Consider the following 18,938-nt stretch of genomic DNA (forward strand, 5'->3'; position numbering starts at 1 on the left):
GATAGAATATGTATGGAATTTACAAAGAAAGAAACGGTATTAACTGACCATTACCTATATTTTATTGCACTTTCCCAGAGACAGTACATATATAACATATTTATTTATTTATTACTTGAAAAGCCTGATATAAATTACAAACATTTGGAATATTTGAAAGGGATATATGAAACAGCGGTAAAAGAACGTGGAATTTTCTAATAATTCATATGTAATGATTGCCGAAAGGTAAAAATCTTAACAATAAGATATATATATATAAAAAAAAAAAAAAAAGAAGAAAATGATAATACGTTGTATCGTACAATAAGCACGTTATGTAGCCTCTAAAGACTAAAATCCTTATAAAATAGAGTATAATTAAAAACCATTTTCGACTTATTTCTAAAAAAACTAAAAGAATCCAAGATTTGTATTTTGTTTACCACTAAATTGTGTTTGTTAGCTCACTAATACATTTACAAGCAGAGGACTTCCTCTCTTATTAATCGTTTATAGATTATCAAACTTTTCATATATAAGGAACCGTATTATATATTGAGCATTTATTTAATTATACTATTTGTTTCAAAGCATAACTATAAATTTTCGTCTGATGCATTTGTATTAAGCGAAGAAAGAAAATAATTGAATAAAGAATTAGTTTGTATGAAAGATTTTCGAAACAATGATAATGATATAAATGCTGTATTACATTCTATTTTAGATCAATTTCAATATGTGTAATATAAAACGAATAAATTTGAGTATATATGTATATAAATTTGCAGATTATAAGCAATACATATCATAAATATAGGAATACTTTTTTTATCTTAATGTTGCCTCCATTTTACTCGAAAGAACATGTTTTACCAGATAATTGAATTTTTCTGTAAATAAGTTTTGTAAAATAAATGCGAACCGTGATTTGTAAATTGTCCGTCGTTTTTAACAATAGGTAAAAGAAATATTCTTCACACACGTTTAAACAAAGATGTAGTATAGTAAAAGAAAAAATGATATTGTATTATTATCGATATATCAAATATTAGAATTTATCTATTACTAATATCCTAGTTTGCAGCAACTAAAATATGTCTACCGTATGAGAGAATTTTCTTCGCCTAAACATTTAAACTTTCCAAAATTCAATATAAAAATATGGAATGATTACACATTAAACAATATTAACTTGAATATTTTTTAGTAATTAAATATGGATCACATATTCTGCTTGATAAATAGATAGATATTTTTATAAGATTCTTGACACCTAATATAAGTAAATACAGAATTATCTTTTATAAAACTTTTAACAAATGGAATATTGTTATACGAGTTAAGAATAATGTCCGAAGTTATTAGAAAATGATAAAATTGTATAAATCTGATAAATATGTAAGATATAAGCTTAATTTTATCCAGTTTTTCAAATCATATTTGTAATCGGATACTAATGAATCGATTTGCTTGTCCATAGTACTGTTTGTAGGGGAATAAAAATTAAAATTAATCAAATATCAAAAAGTTACATATCTTACCGAGTTAGACGAAAGAATACATCCATAATTAAGATTAAGATTCATACTTAAGACTGTATTAATGTAATAGAATCTCGATTATAAATTTTAACATATTGATTGTGTCTTATATAAGAATATCTTAATAATCCAATGCAAAACATTACTAGTAGAATTATGACTTTCGATTAAAGTTTTTAAATGAATATAACATCATTAATTTCGAACAGGTATAAAAGGGTATAAACAACAGCTTAATAGCAAACGTTTTTGAAAAATCTTATCTATTCAGTGAAAACGCTTATTTATCCGTTGGAAAATACCTAAGACATGTAATCAAGTTATGAAAACTTAAGGTTGTAACGTGTTATAACATAAAATTGAATATGCTGCAAATTATGTCATTTATTAATGTACATTTAATATTGTATACCGGATACGCAACTGGATCTAGTCATAATTCTGAAATTAGTTTAACAAATATTTTAACTTTGATTCTGTAAAAATCATTGCATGAAAAGTACAAAAGCACTGTGATGTTTCTTTCCTTGTATTTCATATGATAAGTCGTATAAACTTAAAATATTTCATAAACTGGTCAACTTTTGACCTTTAAGCCCTATTATCTTTTTTCTTCTTTTTCTTTTTAATAGAGAATAAAAAGATACTTTGATAGGTATATAAAAGAATGTATAGTCTCATTTAGTCAAGGAAACAGAGATGACCCTAAAATTTCCAAGACATTTCCACTTCTTCCAAAGTGAACACATACAGCAGCAGGTCATGCACCATTCGAAGCTATTCAATTTTGTTTTGTGAAATATTTTTCTGTCTCTTGCCGTTTCAGTCACACTCTGGCCCAGTTGCATGGGACACCCTGTATATTTATGTTTGACATATTATTCATGTTTTGCACTAAATTATTAATATATCCTATCTACATCGTAAATCCTAATAACAGTATAAATATTAAGGACTTAATAGTAAACCGTAGATAGTGTTGTACACAATTGTATTCCTGTAGATATATTTCAAAATCGATTTCGCTTCTAAAGAGTTAATTACTGAATATAACATAGATATTGTAATATTTTTACAAATATTTAATACATATATAGAGTCGTTTTTATTATACTAAAAGTGCTTAATATTATATGGTATAAATATCCTGTTTACATCTATTTCGAAGACATATCATTGTCGTATGCCTTTCTTAGTTCATACGATACAAGATAAAGTGCATAGTGTACTTGGAAACTTGACAAAAATTTGTCCCTCTGTTAAAATTACAGTAATAATAAATGCTAATTGAGCTTAACTATTGGAATAATATACTATTAAAACATTGTGTTTGTAATATTAGCACCATAACTGTATGTATCATTTTGTAGACGAGTTGTGCACTCAGAGCTAATACGATTAAATTGAGTTTACTACGTATACCTGTGAAATACATTAGAAATAGAACTATAATGTAATAATGTATCCAAAATTGCACGTTACAAAGTTTCCTAAATATATAATAAAACTTGAGAGTATGGAAAACAAATAAAATTTTGTACATAAGATAGTTGAAAGTAGCGAGATAGGGAAAGAAAATTATGATTCATTAAAAAAAGAAAAGAGAAGAAAAAAGAAGAAGAACGTAAATAGGGGGATGTTTTAAAATATCAGCACAACTCCAATATCAGAATGTACGTACATTTTACACGTTTCGTATTAGTATGTTTAAAAAATACATATAATACATTTATAGCCAAGTAACATTTGGGGTTTTTGAGATAAAAATTGTCTAATGGAAAATTGGTTGGGAATATTAAAAATGTTGTTTCTAAATAAAGTAATGGAGTTATCAGAGAATGTGTGACATCACTTTATAAGTATCAATGAACATTGTAATATCTGCTCTAAAACTTTATTACATTAATTTATGAAAGAAACACAACAACAAAATGTCATGGTATAATTTAGGCGAGAAGATGTCTTTATTGTTTAAGTAAAAAGAGAAAATGAAGAGAAATATGTATATATATTTTTTAATCACAGCTGATAAAAACATTAATTATATAATGTTTCTGTCTTGCTTGTCCGAACATTGAGCTTTTTGTCAAATTAGCCAAATAAGTTTGAAGATGCGTTAATGATTTTTCGTTTTTGATTCGCGAGGCTACAATATACAATGTATAGCAATATAGGAACGTTTTCCCATTATATATCATCAATATTATTAAAAACCAATAAAAGTTCATATTTCAAGCGTGACGCTACTCCGTTTAGCTGTAACAACAATTTAGAAAGTAACCTTTCCTTCGTAGGTTGAATAGTAATTGCAGAGTAATTTGTAATAGTTTGAAGCTATTAGTTTTGCGTAGCATATTATTTTAAGTATATATTTATAATAATATAATAGGAAGAAATAAGTTTTATTAATAACTTTTTTATATCTGTTCTGTTTATATGTACGTCGATATATTTTTATAACTGCATTTCACTTGTATTCAATTATGTTGCATAACGATACTATTGAGCGACCATAGAAAAGACATGGAAACATATGATTTAATGTAATGAAACGAATAAGATTTTAACTGAAATGAATTATAATGTGATATTTAATGTTGTAGTTGTTGCTGTAAAAGTATCGCGGAAGAAGTGGATAAAAGCAACAAAAGATGAAAAGAGTGTGTGAAAGTTGATTTCTCGTAATATTCCTTTTAAAGATTGAGAGAACATATAGTGCAAGTTTGAGCGATACAGTGAGCATGTAAGCGCGATGGATGTGTCGAAGGTGTTGATGGTGGTGGAGGTGGCGGTGGCGGTGGTGGAGGAGGTGGTGGCATATATAGCCATCCGGTACTAGTTGGCCAAACGGTACCTGGTGGAGAGGAAACCGGAAATAACGAATTCGTATTATTTCCGGCTGCTACGTGCGGCGTTGGTCCACCCTCTACTCACATTACCTAAAGTACAGAAGTAATGTAATTCGTATAAATATTACAACAGCTAATTGAAACTATTAAGAGATGTTTAATATGTATAATTTGTATAATTTGTATGATCTGTTTAGTTTGTTTAAATAAAATGGGCAGAAGAAGCACTACACGAGCATATCGGCAAGGAATATCTATAGAAATGGCTGAAGAAATTATAAAAAATACCTAAGGGTATCTAAATAAGGGTACATAAATGCTAACACGAAACAACAAGGCTAGAACGTACAACAATAAGGAAAAAGACGCAAAGTACTAACCGGAATTGAATACTCGAATGGTCGTGACAAAGAAGTTAACGATTTTTACAATTAATACAATCGTACAAGGAGTACAATTGGGTATACAGTACATATGGATAAAAAGAACAAGATCGTAGAATCAGCATCTGATAAATAATATCAGAACATAAATATTGACTCGAAAAGTCAGAAAGAAACGCTGTCAACAACAAGCTATGGTCGTTGACAGCGTATACGCACATTTGTACATACGCACATAAACAAACACACAGATGAATGTATATAATGCAAAAAACAGTGCAACCGTACAATTGGAAAGGACAAATTGAAACAGAAGCGGCAAACAGTGGCTAACGGAGGCGTCCGAACACTTACGTTCGTAAGGTTTTTGTAACAGGTGAAATACGAGCATTGAAATAAAGTATTCAAAGCAATATACATGTAGTACACATGTACTAAAGTTGTTAGTTTAAGCGCGCGATTTATTTAATACAATATTTAATACAAGGCTGAATAATACGTGTAAGCGGACATAAAGTGATTCTTTTAGTTTTTGAGTAAAGTAAATTTAAAAGTTTATCATACGCGTGTACTAGACCGATCGTTAACTAAACAGGATTCGGCGCGCTAAAATAAGAAGAAAAATTCATATAAACGTGTATGCCCGATACGAGCTTGTTCTCGAGTCGCAGCTTATTACTCTATGCTGGGTGTTACTTAGATTTTGGATCAACGATTTTCTGGCAAGTATATAGGTGTGGTGAGTAGGTCGTGTTGGCTTCGTTTGAATTCGTTCGATCATCGGTTATCGAGGCATTTAAAATCTCTTGTTTACATATAAAGGTCCGTTGATGCTGTCCATTGAAACTTTTTGGTCGTCAACGTGGCCGTCAGCAATGTCGCTGGCAAATCCGTATAAGCCGTTGAAAATAGTTGGACAATGTACGATGCGATGCGATGTATTCGTGTTCCTGCCGATGCTGGATCTGGTCATTTTGAGCAATTTCTCAAATGGGGAGGTAGGTAAAGGAGCTGCCTTCAAGTCTGCGTAAAGAATGTAGGAAGGCGCAAGCTGTTACTCGAAAACAAGGTCATTGTCATTGCCGTGTGTTCCGACTGACTCTTTTCCTCTATAGAAGAAACTTGGAAAGCCAGTTTTCTCGAAAACTAAGCCTCCGACGAAAATTCTTATTTATTTTTACTTAGGGTATTCTATCACCTCATACTCGCTTGTATTACATGTTATCCTATCTGTCATATGGAACATTTTGAAGTTTCATTAGCACTGCAAGAAGAGGCGATTATCGCGATAAAATAAATAAATAAGCAAATAAATAAATAAATAAATAAGCAAATAAATAAATAAATAAATACACACACGCACACACTCAGAGTTTAATATTTAGAAAGAAAACTATTGGTGTATTTGTTGCTGATTCTGCGATAATATGGGCCACTTGTAGCTTGAAAATACATAAATAATCTAACAGCGTTCAATTGTAGAATGGATTTTTAAGAAAAAAAAAGGTCGTTGTTTTTGTTTGCTAAATTCAACGCGTTTCTTTATATCCGCAAATAGTATTTGCTACAATCGATATCAATAATTACACAATTTTACGATAATCTTTATCCTTGTTGTTTATAATAAATTACAAGTTGTCATTTATGGAAATTAGTATTCTTTCGTTTCGTGTCATATTAGATTTCTTGGTATATTGTAAAAATATTGGTGTTAATTTCTATTTTCGAGTATTAGTTGTACAAGATAGATAGTAAGCTGTATAAGTATACAACGCAAGAATAAATGTACGTGGCAGTTGCCAATCAATTTCTTTCGAACAAGCGTTAGATCGTAGAACGTGCATGCGATGTTAACTAACATGCGATGAGAAAATGAGAGAATTTTCTTGTAAAGAATCAATTGTACGATTAAATATCGTTTAGGATGGTTCGTTATTTCGTAGAATAAGGTAACATCTTGCTCGAAATAATATTCCTGCTTCGTGCAATGCAACGAACGTAGAGCTATTGTGAATCGTTGTGAACGTCGTTGGTGATAATCACGCGTAATCCGGACAATTAAAGATAGTATCTGTCAGGAATCTATTTGAAATGTGTTGATAACCTATGCTTTATGTAATATTATCGAATTATTAAGTGGGAAATATGCAAAGAATATGTAGAATAACTGTTGCTTTAGATCGGTTCCTACTATTATACCTGTAAGATTTGACTAGCTTCGAAAGCTGTTCCAGGAAGTAATATAACAGGGCTGCTGACGTGTCCGCTTTCCACGCATATCATGTTGGGAAACTCGTCATCGCCGAAATCTGGTATGTCACGAGCCTTTTCCTGCCACGGATTCCAAACCACTGTATCGGGAAAATTGTACTTTTGTACTCGCATTTTCCTACCGGATACGACGTTAGTAATGATGTGTTCCGGCTGCGTGTTCTGATAAATTCTATCTGTCCATTCGCACACGGTCACTACGTCGCGACCTTCTTGAAAAATTTGGTTGTCTCTTGTCTGAAAAGAAGAATAGGTTTCTCTTAGTAGATATTTCTGAAAAATTAATCGATAGTAAAAAACCGATTTATTGGTTCGAAGGGAAAATTCGTTCCGTTTCTATGGCCAAATCGAACGACGGTGTTCGCTCTTCTGCGCGAGATAAATAACGGTGTTCGTTCGTTAGTCGATCGGCGTACAATTGTCGCTAAATGTTGCGAGAAAGAGACCGAGTCCAGGTTGCAAGGAATAAGCGACAGTGCGAGCGTGCAATCGTTGCAAGTTGCAGCAATTTTTGTCGCGTGTCTTCCTGCGTTTGAACTCGTGCCTGGTGAACGAAAAGCGACTGCTTGGAAAAAGTATTTCTTCAGAGCAATGGAATTGTGGCTAGGAAAAAACGGAAGGAACTTTCTGTCCTTTTCAACCTTGTTGATCGTCGATAACGTTGCTACGATTATACCTTGTCGATAAACGTGCATCCATGAAGGCCGGTAATTTGACATCTCCTAACATCTGGCACTTTAAAGTAAGTATGCAGCAATAAATTAAAACTAAACGTATGATCTTTACTAGGATTGTATACGCCAATGTTAAAATGTAGTTCCTTTTCCCGAAGTATCAGTCTGTATGTCAATTTGAATGGGTAATTCCACATTGATCGGGTGAATTCGCTGTCCATAATAGAGAAAATTGCTTCGACGTCACCGCTCGGCAAACGTTCAGGCGGCTTTTCTACGTTCCAACGGACGATTCTGGCAAAACCATGAGGCGGCCCAAACGTCCATGCTCCAAATTGTGCTGCATCAAGTGGAGGCAATACGCGATTAATATTATTAATTTCGTACATGGTGGCGGACAAAAGACAGTCGTAAATGGTAAAAATATTGGTACTTTATTGGGACAGATGTACCGACCAGGATTTGAAAGCGCAATTTTACGCAAATAATGGCTAAAGTTGTTGTAAATCGTCTACTTGATGTCAAGTTTCGTTTACTTGATTTGAATAGTAATTAGAAAATATGAAAATTGTATTTTCGTTTTACCATGTTTCTTGCCAAATCAACTGTTAAGCTTTCTTCCGTCCGCCACTCTATATTTTTCCTAATAACTTTTCTTTTATCGATCTCCGAGCAATTATTTATTTCATTTTGTCTGGCATACTTACGAAAAACGAATGGAATGCCTCCTCTAATGGCTTTCTTCCCATCGAATACCGCTTGCTTACTGAAATATAAAAAAATGATACTAAAATCAAACAGCGCAACCATACGATACGTTCTATCGATTTACACGTTCGGTCTCATTATCGTTAACGTTACTTTTATTCATTACAATTATAAATAACTTGATTCTTGACTAGTGACATCGAGTCACGCTCGTTATACGGATTAATAAAGTCAGTTTGTATTTTCTTTGTAATCCGATGTTTCCACGTTGTTTTTGTCAGAGACAGCAGATATATGATATACAGGGTGGTTGGTAACTAGTGGTACAAACGGAAAGGGGGTGATTCTACGCGAAAAAAGAAGTCGGAAATATAGAATAAAAATTTTTCGTTTGAGGCTTTGTTTTCGAGAAAATCGACTTTGAATTTTCGTTCGGTACGCGTGCACTTTATGGCGTGGAGCCATATTAAATCAATTGTCTATTCTGAAGAAATCGCAAGTTGCGAGTAATTGAAAGAAAAGATTATTGTAGCCTTTCATACTTTAAAACGATCAAATACGTTAGAAAGTGTTCATAGAAATTTAATTAGAAGAGCAGGAGTATGTATTCGGCAGAATGGGCAACATTTTCAGCAATTTTTGTAATAATAAACTTTATGATTACTTCATATTATTTCGTTATGTATTCCTAATTTTCCGTTACGGCAAAAACAAACTTAAACTGCGATAATATCCATCGAGACAACGATCTACAGTGAGATCCGTTATAACGAGACGTGATAAAGTGCAGGCGTACCGAGCGAAAATTCAAAGTCGATTTTCTCGAAGACAAAGCCTCAAACGAAAAATTTTTATTCTATATTTTCGACTTCTTTTTTCGCGTACAATCACCCCCTTTCCGCTTGTATCGCCAGTTACCAACCACCCTGTATATAATCCTTATATATGTCGAAGATGAAAGGAAACCGGAGTCTTTCCTTTGAAATTTTGGGAAAATCCTCTAACGCTTTAGCATAGATTCTATCATAGCCGTAATTACGCAATTGTTGTCATTCAATCTGATTATAATTGTTCGAGATTTGTGATAGCGACACAATTGGTCGCCGAACGTAGCCAGGGTCACGGGATGGACGTTTTGCCTGACGGAGGTGTGCGGTGGTTTTATGATTTTTCCTAGAAATATGGTTGTGGCGGCATACGGACTCAAGAACGGGCCTAGCCATGTGTGATTTTACCCCGGAGGTGCCAATACAATGGCACGCACGTTGTATTAATAATCAAACTCCAGGCAGAAACTACCTAGCAACGGCGATCGCAACTTTCTCGATGCTTTTAACGAGTATTTAACAAACGAACGCAATTGTAAAGCGAGGAAAATTTTCATCGGTCTATTATTCGTGCGATCGCCTTGGAAAGTTACACATCGCGCAGTTTATACCGAGCGTCCCGGCAATTGTATTTTGTGCTTTAAAAGAATTCTACGCTTAGTAAAGAGTTATCGAACCCAAGAACATTGTCGATCGCATCTTGCGCGTCCAAACAGCACGGTTGTTCGTTAAACTTTGTAAAAGTCATTTTCTACCTGTAAATATAATCTCTGTTGTACAAAACGATGGCTAACTCGAACGAAGAATCGTTACGCGCCCTAAACTCTAACGATAACCCGACATATATAACAAATATCGCGTTTAGCTAGTAAATTTATTAGTTTGACGGAAAATAGACTTTTAGTTTCTAGATTTCTAGATGTAGACGCATACGCGCTTCGTAATAACGTAGGATAATAACGCGCGAGATAAATAACCTACGGTGTATGACACATGAAAAAGCCTGATACCTCGAATGGAAGGAAAAATGCTGGAATATCGGAGATAGAAGACCGACAAAAATGAGCAGATACGCTATTATACGAGAGGAGGTCGTAACGTTGCGTTGTACGCAGCAACTAACATCGTTTAAACACCGTATAATTTGGTACATGGTGTTTCTCGAAGGAACGAGCTCTTGTACGAAAAATAGCAACGACAATCCTGATCCTGACGCAAAGTCCACCGACCAATCTTTCTCCTTGCTTTTCTTTAAACGTTTGATGAAATTTCATCTCGCAACGATGTAATTAATCTGAGATTTTCATGACCTTACGTTGTTCGCTTTTTCCCTTTCACGCGAACGCTATGCTCGTGAAAATCACGTATTTGTACGTATGTACGATTGTACGACCTTGTGACGAGTCAAATCGATCGACTCTACTCATTCTAAAGCTATCGATTTCGCATTATCCAGATACGCCATTTCTATCGAACGTCTTGGAAAGCGAATCTTTCCAAAATTCCAAGGAAAATTAGAAAATAGGAAGAGACGTTGGGAACAGGCGTTGTACGATTTCGAGGCAGACATACCGTGGCGATATTTATTTTACCGAGCAACGATCTTGAAAAACCCAAGAAATTCTTTAATTTGTAATAATAAGCGTCTTACGATGTTCCTTTAGCCGCTACTTACTTTTACCTTTTGCATAAACCAGGCAATTTTTCTTCCTAAGATGATACAAAAAGACTAAAATCATCCTCAGATAATAGATGTAATTATACTAAGTTTGAATATTACGAAAGTGCGTAATCCGAATGTAAGTACGTATCCTGTTGGAATAACGTCGCGAGATCGTAATGATATTTATAAATCAGAAATGTAACGACAGATTGCTTACTCGAACAGACAACGACTTACGTAGCTTTCGATTTCAAGCAATTTCAAAGCATATACCTTGTTGTCTCTGGTTTGCAACTCGATGGCAAGGCTGATTTTTATACGAAAGCATATCTCTCGTCTACTATAGACGTTTTAGACATTCGCAGAGAGTAGCAGTACTTTTCAACTTTGCCGTATCCGTTGATCGAACCAGCCAACTTAACGACCAAGACTTTGATTTTCACGCGTGTCCATCGTCGATACGTATATCCTACGGAATATCGTCATATTTCTTAACCTAATCACGTAATCCAGTTTTCGAACGCGCGAATCCTGCAAGTTGAAAGTAATTTTGAAAGCAAGTTTATCCGTTTACGCTGCACGGCTCCTCGAGGTGGACATACGATATACAAAGAGAAAGACGAGAGAGGCACTTGCTGGAGGGATTGTTGAGGGACGAAAAGAGAAGAGCAAGGTGGGCAAGAAGAGGACGCAGAAGGTAGTGAGAAAAGAGAGAGGAAGAAGGGGGTAGAAGGAGCGATGTACCACCACGAAGTACGACGCGGCGGTAGGAACGCGGCTGACGCCAAGCAAAAACGATCGACGCTGTCTGCCGTGCTTTTTGCAGGCATCACAGTTTCAACCTCTCCTCCTCGTCGTTTCTAGCTGCTGTTATCTGCCGCTACTGCTGCTCTGCTCTGCCCTGCTCTGCTCTGCTCTGCTCTGCTTTGCCCTGCCCTGCTCTGCTCTGCTCTGCTCTGCTCTGCTCTGCTCCGCTGCTACTTGCGAGTGGCGTGCAATTTCTGACGCAGTTAGCTCCTTCTCCTGGTATTCTTTACCGAATACTTTTCTGCTTTGTCGAACGAACGCGAGCTTCAGAGAGGACGTAAATTTTAGACTTTAAATCTCACGATAAACTATAAGCAGCATCAGCAGTGGTACCTATGATAGACCCTTAAGCAGTTGCTGAGAACCAATGAAAACGTTGGTAGTTATACTACATTTCCGACATTATCGTAGAGGAACGTGCTGATAAATCGAGGTTGAAACAAGAAATATAGCTGTCATCGAGCGAGTTTCGTATCTATCTTTGATAGGTAGCTGGCGCTACGTAAACTCAATGTTGAAACCTTCAGAATGCGATTGCAAACGCATATTCCAAACGTTTCAACATCTCGACGTTCAACAAATCCGCTCAAAGTCGCTCAACTTGGACGTTTTTTGCATTCGTAATATGATATTTAATGCGGCTACGTAACATATTCATATACAGAAACGTATATTATACAGTGTTTAGATTATAGAGTGGTACAAGGTAAGAAATTAGAAACAAGAATCCAACAGTCTGCTTGTAATAGGCTATGGGCTTGGAATACAAATAAATACATTATTATAATTAATATCGACCATTTTTCATACGTTTATGGCTTGTATGTACGTATGTGGCTATGTCGGTCGAATATATCACGAGCGGTGAAATTTCAAAGGGAAATTACACGAACGAGCTGTATTTGAAGCATATTTTTTACAACGCGTGTAACGCGATCCACTATTATTCTGCCATGCAAGGAAAAACGTTCTCAGCCGTACTTTAATCGCGTCGAGTGTATTACGAACGACGATAGAGAATTTCTAATCGGATTTTCCGAAAACACTTTGTTTTCATGACGAGATGAAGATCCCTTTGGACGACGAGTAACGTAAGCAGAGGCATATGTTGTTTCTCCGATGAGATCGAGCAGGAAATTCGACGAGAAGACTGAACAAGCGTATTACGCGATATTTTTGTCAACTCGATGTAGGTTTGCATCGACGAACCGTCGACTTTCGTGAAAATCTCAACGTTCCGATAAAATATCAATCGTGAACTCCAAATTACTTGAAACGTTCGGAATTTCAATTTTACTCGAATAAATATCGCGGATATTTCGCTATTCCGAAATATCTTTTCATATTCCTATTCCAGTTGAGGTCCGATCGAGAGACTCGAGCGGAAGAAATCCTACGTCCTCACCTTACGATTTATAATTTACCGTTTGTGTCGAATTATTCCAGAAATTTATACAAAGCGCTTTCCGTCTATAAATGGCGACAAGAGAAACGTTTTATCTGAAAAATGATGGCAAACGTTTGTTCGAAACGAATGTCGCACGATTTCTAGAGGGACCAGCTCTTTCGACGATAGCCTTGAAGAGCCGTGGCGAGACGACGGCTACGTTTTTACATGGAAATTATATTTTTTCCTTGCATATTCTCGTAACCGACGTTCAAACATTCCCGAAACGCTCGTTTATTATTTTATTTTTATTATTGCTTAGTCCGTGCCTTTCGGCTTTGGACGAACCTTCGGTTTTACATCTCTTACATCTCTATATCGCTTCAAAACGCTTGTTACTTGTACTTAACAAGGATGGAAAGCTGTACCGATACCCACGTACACGATTCACTGCTTTCACAACCGCACGATGACGTACAAAATGTACAAAGCGCGGATGTAAGACCATTGTCATGGACGTTGGACAACGACGATGCTGTCGGTGTATCGAGTTCGAGATTATCTTCTTGGTTCCTAGCCGGCAAAAGCTACATGTAAACGTAATATTGGTGTTTTGAAAATGTTTCCACGTCGGCTACGAGAATACGCGATAAAAAGGTATAGTTGCAAGGTAAAATGAATCTGTTCGGGCGCGATACGTTTGCTCGCAAATCGTACAACGTTCGCATCATCCGTAGTCTGCGAGATATTTGCGCGTTTCCATTGTAAAACGAATGCACGATGATTCTACTATATTTATCGTGCACAGGTATCGTCACAGAGCTTTAGCGATCAAAGTACAAGTCCATTATTTCGTAATTGGACGTAATTGGTCGTAATTGGTCGTATTTGGTAGAACTAGAAAACAAACGTGCGCGTAGGAATGATTTTCACACCATTCGCAGAAGGAATTTCATGGAAGACGATAATTTTCGTGTATCAACGCGACGACGCATCGAGCAACGCGAAACACGAAACACTGGCTACACCAGAGGAGGAAGAAGAAGAAGAAGAAGAAAAAGGAAAGAAAAGAAAAAGATATCGCGAAGGCTTTGACACGAGCTGGCTCGATCCCCAGACTTGAAACCCTCCCAGCAGATTCGAATTTGAAAATCATTGGGGAATAATCTTTGGGGGTAGAAAGGCAGTATAATTTCATTGGTAAATTAGCAAATTATTGGCTGTCTATCGATAAGATCGCGTTAGAAAATTTGATCTTATCGAGTTACCGTTGATTCTCATTTTTTTATTTAAAAAGCTACGTTGCCTTGTTTTCTTCTGTAAATTGTATCTTTTCGTTCTTCGAAGATAAACGCTGCTTCCTTCGTTAGGACCAAAGTATACGTTCGTTTCCCCAAAATGCTATCGTACGCGAGCTTGTCGTTAAAATGGAACGATCGTAAGATTTCATGTATAAAGAATATGATGGTTTTGTGAAAATAATTGTGCAGCAATGTTCGAGGAAGCAAAATGTGGAGAAAAATGTGGAGAAAGAAGAGAAAACTCGCGAGGCTCGAACAAAGAGGTACAAAGAGTCGCTTGTCGCCTTATCTCGCTGCTTAGACCCGGGTCGAACGAGCGAAATGCCAGCTGAGAAGAAGAAAGACAAACAAAGAAAAGTCTCTTCTCACCTCGTTGCTTCTTTATCATTTACCAATATGATATTTCGAAATAGGCGTTTGAAACTTCTCGCGTCTATCAAATTCCGAATTTACGTTGTATCGAACGGGAAAAGTGTGTTGGAACAGATTGCTGGACAAATAGTGTTCGTAAATTGCGAATTGCGTCGATCCTACTGTACGACAGAGTGCAACGATCTACCGAATCTTCAAAAGCAAGTTTCGCAGGTACCGCTAATAGCTGTGGGCGAAACAACTTGTACGCGTGTACCAAGCACGATTATTAGGTATTTCCTGAACATTGGTATAACGAAATGATGTTCTTTGGTATTTCTGTTTGAAATGCCGGACCTTTCCTCTTGCAGCCATTCGTAGCAGTCTAACGAATTCTACGTTCAACTGGAATCGTTTCCACCAGGCTTTGCACCAGACTGATGTACATCCCCATAGCGGAGGTCTTTGTTTCCTTTTCAGGGACAGAATATACAAAGAGGGAAGCGAAGACGACGCATGGTTTAACGTAACGTTATATCTGTAAATCGTAGTGTTCGGGACTACAGACCGTCTAGCGAGAACGTTATATCGTAAAATAAAATTATATGGTAAAAGTGAGGAGTTTGATGAACTTGGTTTAAAGACGTTCGTCGTCGCGTCACCCATAGCTATGTGACGGATATACTTCACAAGCCGAATATACTTCAGATACGTTCTTTTTCGTTAATATTCCATATATACCAGATGTCATAAATATGTACCGGTACATATTTTCTTACACTAATTATGTTTTTATTTTCATATTTGATGTAAGATTAAAATAATTTAAATTATAATGAATTAAAAAGAAAAATACAAAGTTAAATCATCATGTGCAACCTATTGTAACTATAATTATACAGGGTGATTGGTAACTGACGGTACAAGCGGAAAGGGGGTGATTCTACGCGAAAAAAGAAGTCGAAAATATAGAATAAAAATTTTTCGTTTGAGGCTTTGTTTTCGAGAAAATCGACTTTGAATTTTCGCTCGGTACGCCTGCACTTTATCACGTCTCGTTATAACGGATCTCACTGTAGATCGTTGTCTCGATGGATATTATCGCAGTTTAAGTTTGTTTTTGCCGTAACGGAAAATTAGGAATACATAACGAAATAATATGAAGTAATCATACAGTTTATTATTACAAAAATTGCTGAAAATGTTGCCCATTCTGCCGAACACATACTTCTGCTCTTCTAATTAAATTTCTATGAACATTTTCTAACGTATTTGATCGTTTTAAAGTATGAAAGGCTACAATAATCTTTTCTTTCAATTGCTCGCAACTTGCGATTTCTTCAGAATAGACAATTGATTTAATATGGCTCCACGCCATAAAGTGCACGCGTACCGAGCGAAAATTCAAAGTCGATTTTCTCGAAAACAAAGCCTCAAACGAACAATTCTTATTCTATATTTTCGACTTCTTTTTTCGCGTAGAATCACCCCCTTTCCGCTTGTACCACCAGTTACCAACCACCCTGTATATCATATATCTGCTGTCATGAAGTAACATAATGCTTTGTGAAAAAATTATTATTATTATTTTAGATTACATTATTTTTTGAGAATGGAAATTGACTTTCCATTCAGTTAAATTCTCCTCTTTCTTTTTATAAATCTGCCATAACTAATTTAGTACTTTTCAGAGGTAGATAACAATGAAGGAGACGAAGAAAAAGAAAGTACTGTCTTTTATATCTCAAATGAGATACATTTTACTAGTCCTAAAATGGTCTCCTTAGTTTTAACAAAACGTGCAGCTATGATCGAAGCTGATAAATCTATCCATTCACAGCTGCGTCTAGTTACATTCTCAGATGGACCACCATATGAAACATTGCATGCAATAAGCAAAACTATGACACCATCCAATATACTTCATAGCCTAATCACGCTGGGCGACCAACGCGTTAACCAACGAGGAAAAATTCGATTCATTGCCTGCGTATCAAAGAATTACTCGATGAATACTTCAACGTCTCTCACATTACGATAATTATAACCAAGATATCTCTTCGACATACCTTTTCGTCACTTTACCCTGCTCTTTTCTCTACTGCCATCGTTCGTTCATCTATACCTATAGATATATTCTACAACATTCGTTTCAGACGTGTTTTTGGATCATTCACGCTTTTACAGATATTCTGTGTGTTTCTATATGCTGATATTCAGCTGAGAAGCTGATCGAACTGCACTATACGTGCTTTTTTAGCTCGGCAAGGGTAGCTTTACCGCTCTATCCTTTTCATAGAAGATTTCCAACACAGTTTCGTGTCGTACGTTAGTCGTTTGAAAATTTTCACCGTGACGGATGAAAATGTGATCTTGGCGATGGCTCGTCACAGGGATTACGCGCTAAGTATGAAAACTGCGAGGCTCGATAACTCGACTTCGGTACCGCTAAGCTTCTTTAAAATTTAGCTACATGTACGTTGTACCTTTCTTAACACGTTACATCGATCATCCTTCGCCATTCTCGGTTTTCAGTTCTCAGTTTTCAATTCTCCTTCGGGTAAATTTGGTTTTATAGGATCTCTGATACGTGCAACTTTATCACATTGGTTCGTTTATCTTCAAAGTGGCGATACTAGTGCGTTTCTCTTTCTTTCAATGACATTTCAATATTTCAAGTTTCCATCTTATACTTGGTTTGTCCACGCTCCTATGTGTTTACATATATGTAAATTCATTACGCAAATATTTTTTCCCCAATTAACTGGACCAGAATTATCTCTCAGGATCATAAATAGCCTCACGAGGATTCTTATCACGCGCAGTTGTTATCGTAAATCAAGTCAATTTTGCATTTACATCGGACTCGCTAACATACGCACATCGATGTCTGAAAATGTCTTAGAAAGTTACAGGATCCAAACAAAGAGCTAATGACGAAATATTGCTATTTTCCACTAATTCGAACAAAGTGTTAATAGCGTAAAATTTCGTTGAAACTGCGTTCATTGAAAAGAGCTGTTTAAAGAGGTAAAACGTCGTTAGGAAGATATGGCAAACGATTCTAAACGGTTTTAATGTTACTTTAGGTCTAAGACCAAACCCAAGCTAAAACTAGTTATATAAACGCAAATGAAGCGGCAGCAAGTAAACGGAAAACAGTTGAAGAAAAAGTTTCGCTTAACAGTTACGGCTCGTAAATTCGAATAATTAAAAATAACGAAGAAAAGATAAATAAAAAGAATGGAATTTGGTAATCATCCGACTGACAATAAGCAGTGCCTAGGTCGATGGTTTATACAGTTTTTCAAACTCCTGTATTTCTTTATCTTATATTAATAGCGAATCTCACCTACGTCTTTTTCAAATACGTTGCGGATTCTTATTTTGCGCGCTTCATTATTTCCATAGCTCTTTTTTAACGTATTAAGGTTTGAAGAAAGTCGAGGACACGTTACGGCGTAAAAACTTCACGTAAAACATCGAATGAAAGTGGTATATCGAGGAAATTTTGGCGAATAGATTTTCAAAATTATTTTCCTACGATTGGCATGAAATACGACATACGTATACATATAAAGACAATATACGTATGAACAGAATGTACATTGAAATATTGACAGTACGTATTACATGGAGGATACGCATTGATCGTCTCAAGTTGCCTTTACACGTACGACGATATCCGAAGAACCTCGAAACATCGACGATACTATGATTATTCGAGGGCAGTTGTCTACAAATGAAAAATAATAATTTCAAGAGAAAAGGCCGTAGAACGTGAAAATATTTTCAGTTCGAATTGTAAGATTCAAATGGGGGTCGAATTAGTAATAATTTCGATATGTAATATATATAAATTTTGACGTGGAAATAGCTTTGATAAAAATCAGCAAACACTGACTCTTATCTTTGAACATCTATACTTTTTAAGCAATTTCGATATCGAAACAACGACTTATCCTGCGTTCGTACGGATTACGATATACATGGTTTCTCGCATTAACGGTTGGATACAGCTTTATCTTCGTAATCGTTGTTTCCTATAAGATGGAACGATTTAAATTTCGTGTTGTTACTTGTACTTAGCAGACAATACGAACTATCTGGAACCACAGCTTGAAATAAACAGTTTCTTCCTAACAAGTACATTTAATTGCACGATAGTCTGTTAAATTCGACCTGGTGTCTTCC

General features: G+C 35.6%; 1 protein-coding gene across 2 annotated transcripts in view; it reads right to left on the reverse strand.

Moving 5' to 3' along the window:
* Window positions 1-39: 39 nt before the first annotated feature.
* The window catches only part of LOC126923964 (uncharacterized), a 41,399-nt gene continuing 22,500 nt past the window's right edge, over window positions 40-18,938 (reverse strand). The window contains exons 3-6 of one of the 2 annotated variants that reach the window (XM_050737938.1): window positions 8,408-8,466; window positions 7,703-8,040; window positions 6,955-7,263; window positions 40-4,462 (exon numbers count right to left, since the gene is read on the reverse strand). In XM_050737938.1, coding sequence (XP_050593895.1) covers window positions 4,454-4,462; window positions 6,955-7,263; window positions 7,703-8,040; window positions 8,408-8,466 — 715 coding nt within the window. In that variant the 3' untranslated portion in view covers window positions 40-4,453. Of the gene's footprint in view, window positions 4,463-5,195; window positions 7,264-7,702; window positions 8,041-8,407; window positions 8,467-18,938 lie in introns of those variants that run through there. The other variant, XM_050737949.1, reaches the window with a different exon arrangement.

This window comes from Bombus affinis, chromosome 2 (assembly GCF_024516045.1).
Source record: "Bombus affinis isolate iyBomAffi1 chromosome 2, iyBomAffi1.2, whole genome shotgun sequence".
Classification (NCBI taxonomy): domain Eukaryota; kingdom Metazoa; phylum Arthropoda; class Insecta; order Hymenoptera; family Apidae; genus Bombus; species Bombus affinis.